Source organism: Cynocephalus volans, chromosome 8, assembly GCF_027409185.1.
Source record: "Cynocephalus volans isolate mCynVol1 chromosome 8, mCynVol1.pri, whole genome shotgun sequence".
Lineage (NCBI taxonomy): Eukaryota > Metazoa > Chordata > Mammalia > Dermoptera > Cynocephalidae > Cynocephalus > Cynocephalus volans.
Genome location: NC_084467.1, coordinates 12,373,942 through 12,389,741, shown reverse-complemented (window position 1 = coordinate 12,389,741; position 15,800 = coordinate 12,373,942). Strand labels below are relative to the sequence as shown.

The following is a 15,800-nucleotide window of genomic DNA, read 5'->3' as shown; positions in this document are numbered from 1 at the left end:
GCTGAATCAATAAAGAATTTCAGTGATTTTTGGTTATAAATAGCACTATTTTCTTAAAGCTGCTGAATTTTTATACAGGCAATCTTTAAGATATGTATTTCTCCAAAAAACAAAAGCTACATTTAGAGAAATGTCAAAGTTATGCAACATACCCACCAGAGTAAATATGTTTTTAAAGAGTTAAAGCTTTACCTTCATAGAATGGAATCCAGTCCGGAGACCCCTTTCCTCATTCATGGGTGTGTTACATCATAACCAACACTAGTTAGATGAGTATTCTGTGTGAACTTCCCTTTAAAGTCATCATCATTTTTAAAAAATCAAGTCTAATTACATATTTAGTGTAAATGTGAATAATTATACAAGTAGACAGTCTACTAAGAAACTTAAAAGCATAAACTTAAAAGTCCCTAAGAAACATTCTATTTCATATTTAACTGTACTATAATAGTTTCAAAATGAATTGTCTTATCCAGCTCAAAACAGGTTTTCAAAATACTCACTCGTGTCATAAGCAAATGCCCTTGTAAATCAAATTTTAGCAAAGAGAATTTCAATGTTCACATTATGAAAGAAAAGGAAAAGGCAGCATTAGAAACTGGGACTGAAAGGACAGAATGCCAAGGAAAGGGAGTCAGAAGTCAGTTGAACCACACACCAAAATCTCCCACCTACCTTTAGCACAGGCCCATATCGGCAGAAATGTCGTGTTAAATACTGATCCGACACGTTTGAAGAAAGCCCATCTAACCATACACAGTTTGTAGGCATGCTTTTTCCAAAACCCAGCTAAATATAAAAGATGAAATTTCTATTAGTAAAGTCACAATTACAATTCAACTACAGAATTCTGAGAAAAGTAGTCTTCTGTTAGGAAATTTTATCAAATCAACATCTCAAGTGGGAACCATCTGGTTAAAATCAAATAGAAATCTCCAAAAAGCAATCCTGCCTAGCTAATCAAGTACTCAGATAATAGTATAACAGGATGAGGATGCAAAGAAGTGTATCACTTATATGCTTATCTAACTGTCCTAGTGCAATCTTCAGACATTAAAAAGCAAAGCAAATCATAATGCACAATAATTTATAAGACATCATTTACCTTGAGGCGATTATTTCCAAGGTATTCCCCATCCATCTTCTTAATAGCTTTACAAACACTGGCAATATCACAATATTGCAAGAATGCATACTGAGGAACTCCATTTACTTTCTTAATATCAATATCCTAAAAAAGTGCATCAATATCACTTAGCAATATGCCAACAAGAATTCAGAACAAAACAAGTCCATATAGGGTGTTTATTTCTCAAAAAAGTCACACTCTCAATAATCATTTTCTTAGTTAAGTTTATACATCTTAATACAACTGTAAATTATTAGTTTAAAAAACTGTACAACACAGCATTTATAATCACAAACCATGAAACCCTTCCGATGTGAACTTCTTTGCAGAAAAGCAACTGCACTGCATCTCAAAATTTTAAATCTATAATACCAGTGTTAAGAGAAATTTATGACAATAAAGAAAAGGTAGCTTAGCTTATTTAATAAAATCCGAAGAAATAATTCCCTTCTGCAGTATCTAAAATCCTTATTAAGGGCCAGGCCATTGAAAACATAATATCTAAAAAGAATAAGAATGATAAAAAAATCAAGTTTTCAAAAAGCAATTTAAAACATGCAATCCTGAATTTAAAGACTCATCGAATTAGTATATCCAACTGAACCAAGACTGGTAATTGAGAAATATGGTAATAATCTATCATATCCAGAATGAATGGATATATAAATACCTGAACTACTTCGTGAAGATGCACCACGACACCATTCCTGGATTAAGGAAACACTCTATAAACGTACACCCCTATCTCTTTGCAATGTCAAAATCTGTAGTCCCACCTGACACTTCCGTCCTGCCTACTTCAGCAGGCAGTAGGAAGTGCTGAAAAAAACATGGCTTAGACATGAAAATGATCCAGAGAAACCAGACAGTTAGATGGCAAAACCTGTGCTTAAACAATAATGATCAGGGTCATGTATTACAGCATAAGTATTGTGAGTATATAAATCTCCTTAGGGGCCATAAGCCAATAATCAAAACTTGAAACAGCAAAATGAGAAATGCATTTAAAGAGCTATTCCATGGGTCCTAAAAAAGCAATCTATACTCAAAATCATTCAAAATAATGGTAAACAGGAGCTGACCTTCACCATTATGTAGAATATAAATTCCAGGATAACTCCATTTAAGAGAAATGATCTCCAAAGAATACTGCTGGGCAGACTCACTAAATAAGTTCTTCTGGCTATAGCATAATCTGTTATCAATAAGCAGTAGACCATTTTTCCAACGTTTGTGTCATTTGAAATAGTAACTCCAGCAATTGTTAACATAATGAGATTATGGTTTTCAAACAGAATACTGAAATGTCCACCTTATTGAGAACCATAGCTCTTAAAACACAACAATCATTTTCAGCAATTCTGGTGATGAGAATGTATCCATGTGTCCAACTACACATTTTAACACTGCACAGAAACTTAAGGTAGCAGCTATATTCAAATAAAAGTATGTCTGATGCCAGCCAGCCGCAAAAAAAAAAAAAATTATGTCTGAAAATTTTATCAATTCACAGACTCATGAATGTCAAACAGTGAATTAAACAGATAACTATCTAAAGACAGAAGAAGCTGGAGCCCAGATAGTAAGTGAACTCCATGCCACTCATTTAGGTAGGCAACAGATCTGGAATTAGGATAAATGTTACTCTCACAAAACCAAAAGAACTTAAAATATCAAAATAACTGAAAAAGAAAGATGAACAATGTTTTGCTGGTCTATTTCTCTAAACAGATATACAGCTTTTCTGTTTTCTCCCTCTTTTCTACCAACCACTTCTATATCTTGCCCCCACTCCCTACAAGATGAGGTTTAGATCTACCATGAGCACAAATAATGTTTTATTCACAAGACTAGATTATGTCATTAAAAAAACAAGGATCTCTTGCTTAGAGCAATAGTATATAAATAAGGATGAATAGATGGATGAACAGACACATGAAGATACCCACACACATACTCCTGAAAGATTAACAACAGCTGTTCCTACCCAAAACATTTTTCACTCTCCAAAGCCTAAATATAGGAGAGCAATTTCTTCAGTGTTATTAATAAAGAGAGAGTCTTGGAAAGACAGAAATAATCTCCTTGTTTTTTTCAAACACAGAACAAAATAATATACCTCAAGAGTATAAAGCTGTAACCAACCTATTTTCACTATAAATTGACTCAAGTTTTGAGTCACAGGAAACAGAAAAATCCTTGTATCCCTGAATCTAATAATGACTTGCATAATATAAAAAGGGATTCTAATTAATATAATCCCTATTGTACTTCTGATGTGCATTTTGATCACACAATAATCATACATTAATGTGCTGCTTCTTTTTTTACAAACATGTCATCCAGATTTTCCTTTCAACCCACAGGACTGGAGATGGCATTAAAACAGAAACCAATGAACAAAGAAAGATAAAAATAGATAAGACAAAAGGACTGGCCAGTTAGCTCAGCTGTTTAGAGCATGGTGTTACACCACCAAGGTCAAGAGTTCAGATCCTTGTACTGGCCAGCCACTGGGGGAAAAAAAGAAAAGAAAAGAAAAAATATAAATGTAAATAAAATAGACAAATACACTTGTATATTACATGTATACATGTAGATAACTTCTATATACACTTGTATATTACATGTATACATGTAGACAAATACACATGTATATTACATACAAATAAAGGACAGTACCCAATGGGCTTCTCCAGATCATCTTTTTCTTTTCCCCCTAGATTATCTTTTAACAGGACTTAAAAAACACATAGAGTAATGAGAAAAATATACATTTCACCATTAAATATCACCTTTCCAAACATAACTACACCTTATGTTTTCTGAAAAAGATCTAAAGTTGTTTTTATTTTAAAAGCAACATACCACAATTTCTCCAAAGCGCTGGAAGATGTTGCGAAGGTCATGGTAAGTAGTGGTTTTTTCAAGGTTGCCAATAAAGAGAGTTCTTGTTGCTTTGGGGTGAAATTCATCTATTCTTTCATCCAAGGGGCGAAATTCATTTTCACTTTCTGTCTCTGTAAATGGCATAGGGACAGAGTAAAAAGAGAAGAGAATGTCTTAATGTGTATTTATACATCATGGGAAAATCTACATTTAAAATACTAAATCTCAGAAATAATGGGCTTGAATACTCACAAACTGAAAGTTATAAACACCTTTAGAAATAGTTGCCCTTTGTTAACTCCAAAGCAAAAGAGGAATACAAAGGCTAAAGAAACTTGTCAAAAAAAAATTAAGGGCAAAGTAATGTTTTGTTTAAACTTTAAAATAGAAAAATGAACTGCATTTCAATCTAAGTTGATTTGTTTTTAAAATAATCACTGTCCCAGAAAGATTTTAAACCCCAACAAAAATAGTGACTATTTGTTTTTTTTTTTGTTTTTAAAAGATTACCGGTAAGGGGATCTTAACCCTTGACTTGGTGTTGTCAGCACCATGCTCACCCAGTAAGCTAACCGGCCGTCCCTATATAGGATCTGAACCTGTGGCCTTGGTGTTATCAGCACCACACTCTCCCGAGTGAGCCACGGGCCAGCCCCAAAATAGTGCATATTTGAACCTAATCTTGGGTTCCAAAATTATGTAGCAGGCTCTCAATGTGGATTATAAAACTACATTCTGAAATACACATAAAAACTCAGCTGAAGATAGTCTAGCTTCATTTTTTGTTTAATTTCATTTACTTCTCAACATTTTATAAGATATTTAACATTTCACATTTGTCATCCTAATTAACACAATAACCTCACTGTTTAAATGAAGAATTTTTAGAAACAAGAATAACTGTAAGAAAACTATTGAAGCAACAATTATGAAATATCTTCTTTTGGTATTATATGGTCCCCAATGACAAACAGAAAGAGGCTAAATAATCCTTAAGGTTTCTATTTTTTATGACCAAAAACCCTGGCTTAATTTCTAATTCAATCACAGCCTTTTTCCGAAGCTCCTTTATTAGCTTGGTTTAGGGCAGGGACTTTCAAGGTTTTGTTGATAACAATTATAGTACAGTACTGTATGCTCTATCTTTTTTTAAAAATGTAAAACAAAGCCATCCAAAAAAATTAATATTTAATCAACTTTACTGAAACAAAATGTTTCGTGCCAGCCACTGAACATTACTGGTGATATCAATGACACTGGTATTTAAAAAACTCAACTTCAGAGATGCTGAGTGCATTCAGCCAGAATATACCTCATCCCACTTTGATGACTCTAATGATAGCTCAGCTTAATCTTACCAGTTTCAACAAAGCATATGTACTTTCACAGAGTCAGGTACACCTAGAAACCACCTAGGGCTCATAATACTTGTCTCCATATATACAGTGTGTCTCACAGGGGTATATCTCATTTTGAACTCAACTTGGTCTTCCTGAAACTATGTAATAGAGAGCAGACATTTAGAAATATTTCAAAACAGAAAAAAAAAAATTCAGATATATCTAAGACTTGTACTCTGAATGGCAGAATCAGAAGGGTAAAGCATGATTAGCAACCATTAAAATCTGTAATGGCTTCACTTCTACCAAATAACTTCGTAAACTTTCAAAATCAGAAATTCAGTTTAGCAAAGGAAAAATAAAGAGTGTTTTCCACATGTAGTCTACTTAACTTAATGACCAGTCTACGTCTTAATGCCTATACAACTCTGGAAAAAACTCCTTTATCCTGTAATTTCATATTTAGGGGATTCTAGTGCTATGTACAAGAGTAAGAAACAGTACCATCTTAGAAGCCACCAGGAGTCTATCTGCAAAGTTAGGTTTCTTGAATTTGGATCTTTAAAAAAGTCCTTGACCTAAGCAATCAGCTCAACACATTTCAATACATTTATGACTTAACCATCCCATGGCATAAATGTAACCAAGTCTCCACACTCAGATTCAACTGTTTCAAATATGCCATTAAACTGGTATTTAATGTTGTCTCATCTGGGAAAAGTACCTTCAGCTTTCCTATGCTTGAACCAACCAAACTTCTCAAAATCTTCACTGGCAGGTGGGTGGTTAAAGACCAACTATTTCCTGGCTGCTAAATAATCAGGTAAAAAGTTATTTTACCGTAAATTTCAAGCTAGACCTACCACTTGGAGATCACGGAGTCACCTACTGGACGCCCCTGGAATAGATCATTACTTAATAAATATGATAGGCGCGAAAACTTTATGCAGACTATACAACATTCTAAGTATTATTCCTCAAGCACTTATGACCTGTTCCAAATGTATAAAAGAACTCCTGAGTTGCTCTTAGCTCAGTATAATTTAGGGCAGTAAATCTCAAACTTGGTAGAGAAAGGAATATGAAGGCATAATCTATAATTACTTTGAAAAGATAACATTCCTTTGAATTCTTGCATTTCATCATAAAATTATGCACATTTTATAGTATTCACTCTAACAACTCTGTGCCTGTTTTAATATATAAATAACGTTTATACATTCTTATCAGGGAAATTATATTTTTCCTCTTAATTGTCAAATAAAATCAATATTCCAAGAATATGCATGTTTACCATATAAATTCCACTCAAAGTCTTAAAGTTCAATTGTCTCACCTTCACAAGGTGACTGTGATTTTAACAATTCTATTTAATTCCTTTATAAATTTACTCACAAGTTGCCTTAAATCAAAGGTTCCCAAACTTGAGTATGGGAATTCTGAATCGTAAGCTGGTGTAGGGTCAGAGTCCAAATTTTTAAATAAGCACTGCAGGTGGTTCTGAAACAGGAGAAACACTGACCCAAGCTATGTCTACCTTACAATAGGTATTACAGGTGGGTTCAAGCTAAAAAAAAAAAAAAAAAAGGTTTACTTGAAATTCTCAATGAATCATCATACCTTTAAGGCTTGGTGCTTCATCTCTGTCACTAGCTTTCAAAGTCATACCAGCTAGAATGGGAGATGCAATTTGCGCTGGGCATAATGGGAATGAAACCAGTCCAACCAGTCCCTCAAATCAGCATTAACAAGCAGTTTGCTTTCTATTCTCCTAGGAACTATCTTTCAATCTCAACCAATTCAATCCTTTTGGGAAGGCTGGACTCAACAGGGGTCTAAAGCTCTTCCTTTCAGAGCCTTTTTGTGTGTGTGTGTGTGGCTAGCTGGTATGGGGATTGGAACCCTTGACCTTGGTGTTATAATACCACTCTAACCAACTGAGCTAACCAGCAAGCCTGCTCTTTCACAGTTAAAAGTCAGCATTTCTCCATTATAGAAACAGGAAAATCTTCACCCTTCCTAACCAAAACAATGTTTTTTATTAAGTAGAACAATAAGTATAGCCACCCTTTAAAATAGAAGTCACTGGAAGTACGTCAATAAATAAAGCTAGAATAGTGTCTCCATTCAGGAAAATACGCTGCCCGCTCATAAGTGGAATATGAATGAGATGTACATAACTTGTAACTGAAACTCAGCTTCCTTGTCTCTTACCTGGCCCTATCCATGCTGTTACTTCAATCTGCATGCCAAAGAAAAGTTTTCCTTTTGATGCAGTCAATGCTTTTTCTTGGTCCTCTTGCTGCCGAAAGAATACCAGACCATACCTCTCTTCTGAAGCTCCATGTATCTGCACTGAAGTCACCTTTCCAAATTTCTTAAATTCATGGAAAAGGCCATCTTTAAGGCTTGTATCTAAATCCCCAAACAATAAAAAGTTACTTATTTCTCTAATTTAATTACAACTCAATAAGCAAGCCACTGAATCTTTAGCCTGGTTTGTGACTGAAGTTTTATCAGCATTAAAACATTATTTTTTCGAATAAAGTAACCCTAAAAAGATATTTTGGAGATCAGTGTACAATTCTGAAAACAAACTGGGTGTTTGATAATATTATTGGTTATGTGTCAGGTAAGAATGGTATTGTCATTATCCAAAAAAATGCCCTTATATTTTATAGATACATATGAAAAGTATACATCTGTAAGTTGGTATGAACTGACATCAGGGATTCACTTTAAAATATATTTTTTTAAAAAACCAAAAAAACAGAAGAAGAAAGGAAACAGATGAAGCAAGAATGGCAAAACGTTGATAATTTTTTAATCTGGGGTATGGTATAACGGGAGTTCATTTTGCTATTCCTTCTACTTTTGCATATGTTTAAAACTTTTTGTAATAAAAATTTTATACATATATTTATAAATAAACAAAAGTTCTAAAGATTTGAGAAGAAAAGCCATATTTCTAGCTTTCTAAGTATCATCTCAATGATAAAATTGTATGGAAAGTAACATGTAACATGTTAAACAACTTTAACACCTTTTACAGATGTATCATACCATCTGAGGTTCTTGTGTTAATTTATTTCATTATAAAAATAAAAGACGTACAAAAAAGCAAGCCAAGTTACCTCTTTATCTATCTCTAAGTTTAAATTTAGAAATGGACAAAGAGCTTATCAACAAAAACAAAAGCGTATCAACAAAAACAAAGGCTTATCAATATTTGTGTCTCAATACATCTAATCACAAACCTAGTGTTAAGTTTTATAGGCTATTTTAGTAAATAATTTAAGCAATCACTGAAATGCTCTTAGCTAAGAAATACTTAATTTGGTCTTTGTTAAACTGACCATGTACTAACAGCTTTAACTTGTTTACATACTCAATGCCTGACATAGGAAAACAGTATATTACGGTGAACTGTCGATTAAAAATACCACGAATAAAGAAGAGACTACAGACTAGCTTTTAATTAGACATTTCCATTATTCATGGTTTTCCTCATTTAAAATGTTAGTATTTTCAAAAGGCATTCCATTTTATAACCAAAGTTATTTCACATAACACAGGACTTCAGGCCAACGTAATAAATCTAACTGAAAATATTAGTATTTCTAAAATTTCATCATACCAAATTCCCCCAATACCAAAATATTTAATCCAGAAACATACTCATTCAAAAATAAACCATGCTTCCTTTATATATCATCCACCATACAATCTTTATATATACAAGGGGACTTCGAAAAGTTCATGGAAAGATTTGTATTATCTTTTAATTCTATTTTTCCATGAACTTTTTGAAGTCGCCTTGTATATGTATATGCATACAATATATAAATAACATGCAAATGAGATATATATAAATAAAATACCATCCACCATGCAATCTTTATATATGTGCATGGGTAACAAACTAAAACTTAAACTACATCAAATTATAATAATCACATGCTTTTTCTTATATGGCATTATATAATGCTAATGAACCACAAAAGGAAAAATTGTTTTTACTACAAAGTATGAAATTCAAGTTGCCCAGTCTATCTCATTCCCCAATAGTAGCAGAGAAGAAATCACAGTCATACACAATTTTACCTGTAGAGCGTACTGGAAGATTCTGAACCTTGATCCCAAAACTTTTACGGGGCTCATCTTTTTCCAGAGATGAAAGCAACTGGGAAGTGGGTGCTGGGACTGCTGCAGATTGAACTGATCGGGCTGGAGAGTCATCACTTGAACTACTGCTAGTATCACTGCTGCAGAAGGTCAAAAAACAAAACAATCTTTAGTGAAAAGACAGGAAATGAGTAGCATATAGAACTTCTTAAAATTGACAAGTGGCAATAATTAACAGGTGCAAACTTTAGGACTGTGATTTCTGTAGGCCCTACTTTCCCCACATCTATCTCATACACTACATTCACAGATGGCAGAAGACAGTAAACACTAACCTAAGTATGTGACAGAAAAAGTAACATTCTTTTACTACCGCATAACACGTAAAGGCAAATATTTCATTCTATGAATAATCTGAACCATTTTTTTTCAAATGACATAAAATTCACTTAGAGTATTCATAATGCAATTCACTTGCAATTCATAATGCAATTCACTTAGGGTAATAATAATAATAGAATAGTATATATACGGGTTTTGGATTCAGAGATCTATATTCAAGTCTTGGCTCAGACATATAGCATGTGTCCTTAGACAAATCACTTAACCTGTTGCTAAGTCTCAGTTTTTCCACATCCACAAAATGGAAATAATGATTAACAGTACCATTCTCACATGATTGATAATTAAATAAAATATCCCACAGGTTTAGAGAGTTTGGAATATGACAGGCATTCAATATATGAAGCAGCACTGCTGTTACTATTAGTAGTAGTAATATGTTACTTGAGTTTTGTTAGTTTAGGCTCTCTTCTCTGTGGATAATGTGGGAGTGAAAGTGAATAAAATCGAATTTATTACTCTTAAATTTAATAAAATCCTCAAAGGGAGACAGTCAATTGAAAGACATGAAGAAAATGTTACCTACACAGTCAGATTAAGAAAAGGAAATACTGAAATAAATTTATTATGCCTAAGAACTATGTGAGAAACAGAAAATTGCCTTTTCAGTGCTAGATGTGCAAGATTGCTGTGGTTTTAGTTCTTTCATGGCATTCTCAAGTAGGTTAGTAAAAAGCTGTTTATAGATGCTGCTGTCTTTCTGAAATTTTGCTTCCTACTCGCATCCCTATTATGGAAGCCTTATCTTTCAAGCAAATATCTCGGGGGGGGGGGGGGGGGGGGCGGGTAATCAATCTTAAACACACTAGCGAGAGGAAAAGACCCATGGTAGTTTTTGTCATTTGTACTAAGACTACAGATCTCACATCCAGGACAATCACTACTCCATCCAGACAAATGCATCCAAGCCTAAGTTAAAAAATTTTGCTGCTGCCTTTAAAAAAAAAAAAAAATACTATGATGTTTTCTTGTAGAAAATTAATGATGTTTCTAGAAAACTAAGAATTTATACAGCATTTTCATTTAGCTCTCACATGCTAAGGCAAAAGATGAAAACTTAAATGAGGTTATCAAGAACTTTCTGCAGTTTGAAATACAGGGAAATAAACCTATCTCAAGAAGAGCCAAAAGGGAATAGCTAAGCTACAAAATACAAATTAGTAGGGATAAAAACCTTGAGACAGAACCACAAGAGGTCATTACCAAGCCTCCTATAAATGACTGGGCTTCAGTTTTCCCATCTACAAAAAGATTTTTTTTTTTTTTTAAACATCATCCAGCAAAAGCAGTCTTACTAGTACTAAGTAAACAGTATCCCGACTGGATACTATATTGTCATTGAAATTAAAGGTTAACAAAATTAATCTTCTGTTTTGGGCACAGAAGTAAATAAATACTTATTACATGAATTAAATACTCCAAGTAATACAAGATTATTAACAAAGCCACCAGATGACTACAGTATACAATGTTATGTGACTTATCAACCTAATAAATTCTGATGTATCAAAAAGTAACCATTAAGGAAAATATATTCATTACAATACTACCAATATTATATACACCAAAATTCCTTAGCAACAGTGGGTAGAGAAGTAAACAAGGGCAAGAGCAGAATTTCTGGCTATTGAAATAATAAGGTAACAAAAACAAAGTTATATACAAATCTGTATTGTAAAAATGGAGAGGAAGATGATCCATTGATGGTAATAATGATTTTAAAATAAAGTACAAAATAGTGATAGAAATTAGATTATAAATTTCATCACACTTTCTTTTGGTGAATCAACGTACCACACCAATTTGAAATAGTAACTAGAAAGGGAACAGGTTTTTAAATGAATTATGAAAATGATAAGAGATATGAGTTCGCATTTTGATATGCTAACCTAAACCATAATGTGCATCTCAATTATAGTACATCAAATGTACTGTGGATTTAAAGATCCCGATCCTAAAGATTTGTAGGGGCACAAACTTAGACTCCCAAATAATTTTCAGTCTTACTAAACAGAAAGCCCAAATGCCCAGAATTTGTCAATTTTAATTTTTAAAAAAGTTTTATTGTCACAATTTCGTTAAAACTAAAGAATCACAACAGTTCACCAAAGTGCATCACATATAGTATTTAGTTGTTTCTTAAAAGCAAAAAATAGTTACTAAGAATCTATTCCAGTCTAATTTGTCTTAATGAAGTAGTAATAATGGTGTATTGACTAATAATTTTAAGAAAGTAGACTTTAAGTTTACCTGGCCACATCAACATTACAATTTCAACATTAATTAAAAGTATCTTTCTAAATGGTAAAAAATTTGAAAGAAACACAGTTTTTTAAAATTTTATTTTGGCAGCTAGCAGGTACGGGGATCCAAACCTTGACCTTGGTGTTATCAGCACCATGCTCTAACAAAGAAACACAATTTTAAAAAATCTAGTTACACTTCTCCTAAGCATATTTCCAAAGACAATTAAGGCTGAATTATTTCTTATATTTGCTTATAACTTATAATTAAGATTATTAACAAAAATAAGAAGCAGGTCTAATCAAAATGTCCATAATGGAGAAATATAATAAGCAACTGGTTACATAATAATTCTTGATGAGCAAATAAAATATAGAAGGCTAGGATTCTTATAAATCAAATCATCTCAGCAGATAACCAACTATTCCTGTTCCTACACTTTATATACAAAACTATATGAGCATCTGACTCATCACTGAAATGTCAAGGCACTGGGTATATTATTTATAAGATGACTCAGGGCTATATTTGTTCACACACAAAATTGACATCCAATGACTGACTTCTATGTTCTATATCCCTGTATTATTTGTAAACATTTAATTATGTAAATAGGCTTTTTTTTTTTTTTGCAGCTGCCCAGTGCAGGGATCCAAACCCATGACCTTGGTTTTGTAAGGCTGTGCTCTAGCCAGCTGAGCTAACCAGCCAGCCTATGTTTTTGTTTTTTTGTTTTCAAGCCGAAAGATTAAAAGGCATTTAACCAAATTAAGTTGAGAAATATCTGGCATAGATGTTTTTCAAAAGGAGCAATTAAAGCAATTATAAAACTCTGCAATTAAAAGAGGGTCCACCATTTGTTAAAAGCAGATATATTCTCAAGTGATAATTTTCCAACAACCTCCCTTCCCATCAGATAGCTAATAATTTTTCACTCCACATAATTAATATATAAGCTTGGGTTAAGAAGAAAAATATGCAAAATGCAGATTTTCCCTCAGGCTCAAAATGTGCCCACTGGTCCAAGGTGCTTTCCTCGAATGAGGAAAAAACCTAATTTCTTGAATGGAATGCATCACTGCACCAGGTAATAATCCCTCTATATCCTATTTCTTACAAGTCCAAATTATATCTTTTTAGTGCAGCAGTTGTTTAACTGTGGTGTGAAGACCTTTTAGGGGGTATGCAGTTGAATAAGTCCTCCCTATTTCAACTACATATCTTATGAGGCCAGATTTTCTTCATATACTTCACCCAAAAAAACCTGATGACCACAGTATGAATACAGGGTTAGTTATAAGAATCTAACTATCTAAGTAAACTAGACATTAAAGAGATTTGCAAAAAGATAAAACAATGTCACTCTTTTCACTGATTTTTAATATAAAATATGTTAAAGTTTTAAATTAAAAGTTTTTATTTCAATATGGCAAATGTCAACAGATACTACCCACGATAAACAAAAACTCAATAATTTAAGAAAGCAAAAGGGTCCTGAGTCCAGAGAGTTAAAAAAAAAACAACCCCTAGTTTAGTAGACAGTCTGATGTTGACTCCACTACCATTTTCAACTGCCACTTCTGATGTAACCTGAATTAAGCCTCTGTTTTATTTTTTTTTTATTTTTTATTTTTTTATTTTATTTTATTTTTTTTAAAGATGACCGGTAAGGGGATCTCAACCCTTGGCTTGGTGTTGTCAGCACCACGCTCAGCCAGTGAGCAAACCGGCCATCCTTATATAGGATCCGAACCCGTGGCCTTGGTGTTATCAGCACCGCACTCTACCGAGTGAGCCACGGGCCGGCCTCTCTGTTTTATTTTTTAATTTTTGCATTTGGCCTCTATTTTTTTTAAAGTCAGAAAAATAGGAAAGAAATACTCTGCTGGGTGGCTTGGTAAGGCGCCTCATTTTGCTTCTCTAAACCTCAGTTTCCCTGCTGGGTTATCAGACCTCACAGTCTTTAAAGGTCCCTTGCCAGCTCTAGGATTCTATGACTCTCTACCCACCTCCAATTTTCCATCTCTGATAGCTCCCAAATATCTACAGGATAAAGTCCATATTCCTCAACTTGGACCCAAAATAATTTTCTAGCCACTCCTCATTCTGTTCTCATGACCTTCCAAACCCCATCTAATAATGATCTATCCACATCGGAGTGTTATACCAGCCATGGTACCTTTTTTTCTTACTACCTATGAATGCTTGGTTAAATTACTTTGTGCCTAATCCTTAATTTTCTTGTATGTAAATGGTGATAGCCCCTACTTGAGAGGGGCTATTTTGAGGATTTAATGAGTTAATGCTTATAAAGTGCTCAGCACTCTGCCTAGCATATAGCAAGCAAATGAAAATTCTTGTCCATACCCACTCCCATTGAAGGCACCTTCCTCTCTCTCCTTGCCTGCCTTCAAGGATTAGCTTCAATGTTAAATTCCTGCTCTGTAGTTGTTCCTGACATCCCCGCTCCAACCCACCCCATCCCATAAAATTTATTGGTATCTTAGCTGTGCGTTCCTAGGACTCTTACTACAATGACTGTCTTAAATCCTTTCACTCTGTATTATAATGACTCATTTACCAGCCTTCTTGAAAGTCTAATACTGGATTCATCTCTGTAAACACAGAACCTAGTATGGTACTGGATATGTAATACCTGTATCTGAAAGAAATTATGGATTAGAATTGTGCAAGTAATTGAGATTAATGCCTAGGAAAGCACATCAAGCTCAATAAAATGGAGGAGGGTGTTAAACTTGATATCTAAGAGTGAAATGAAAATTTCTGATAAAATATTACTTGGTTAGAAACTACAACGTTTTTCTTGATATTTCATTAATTATGCAGGAAAAATAATGGCTGTTCCAAGACTTTAAATGATTAATAACCTCATTGAAAAACTACTGATATTTATAAAAACAAAAAAACACTTCATGGATCCTGTTATCTAGAACTTTGTGGAAGATGATTTTAAGAGATAAACATTTTTCTGGGATGTTTATTTCTAAAAATAAAAAAAAAAAAAAAGGCAGTGGCACAATTAAAATACACATGCAAAAAAAGGTTTTAAATGTCTGACAAAGACCAGAGTCTTTGGGTGATTATTCTACTTCATTCACAGATCCTATAGTTATAAATACTTACAATCAGTGGCTGGGATAGTGGAGAACTTTTGCCCCCGCCGCCCAGGAGACATTTTTGGTGGTTACAGGTGGGTAGAGGGCTAGTACTAGCATCTAGGAGGTTGAGGCCAGGGTTGCTGCTAAAAATCCTACAGTACACAGGACAGTCTGCACAACAAAGAATTCTCTGGGCTGAAATGTGAATAGTGGCAAGACTGAGAAACCCTGGCCTACATTATTTCTTTGACGGCTTTCCCTTCTTTTGAAAAACCAACATGCTAGTTTCAAGTGCAATCCAATCACAGGACCCTTAAAGTGATTATTCTTACTTATTACTGATGCATCATTTCATAAAAATCTTTGAGTAACTCCCAAACTTACAGAAAAAGAAGAAGAAGAAATGTCAATTTCTGGAAATTACACTACTTAAGGGGAAGCTGGGAGGCTGGCTGGTTAGCCTTATAGCACCAAGGTTACAGGTTCAGATCTCCATGCTGGCCAGCCATCCAAAAAAAAGGGGCGGGCAGGGTTGGAGGGTTGGGAGCTGGG

General features: G+C 33.8%; 1 protein-coding gene across 1 annotated transcript in view; it reads right to left on the bottom strand.

Annotated features, from left to right (window-relative positions):
• The window catches only part of SPEN (spen family transcriptional repressor), a 74,087-nt gene that overhangs the window by 17,919 nt on the left and 40,368 nt on the right, over positions 1 to 15,800 (bottom strand). Inside the window, exons 4-8 of the mRNA XM_063103752.1 lie at positions 9,463 to 9,623; positions 7,573 to 7,773; positions 3,998 to 4,149; positions 1,106 to 1,231; positions 676 to 789 (exon numbers count right to left, since the gene is read on the bottom strand). Of these exons, the coding sequence (XP_062959822.1) occupies positions 676 to 789; positions 1,106 to 1,231; positions 3,998 to 4,149; positions 7,573 to 7,773; positions 9,463 to 9,623 (754 nt within the window). The remainder of the gene's footprint in view (positions 1 to 675; positions 790 to 1,105; positions 1,232 to 3,997; positions 4,150 to 7,572; positions 7,774 to 9,462; positions 9,624 to 15,800) is intronic.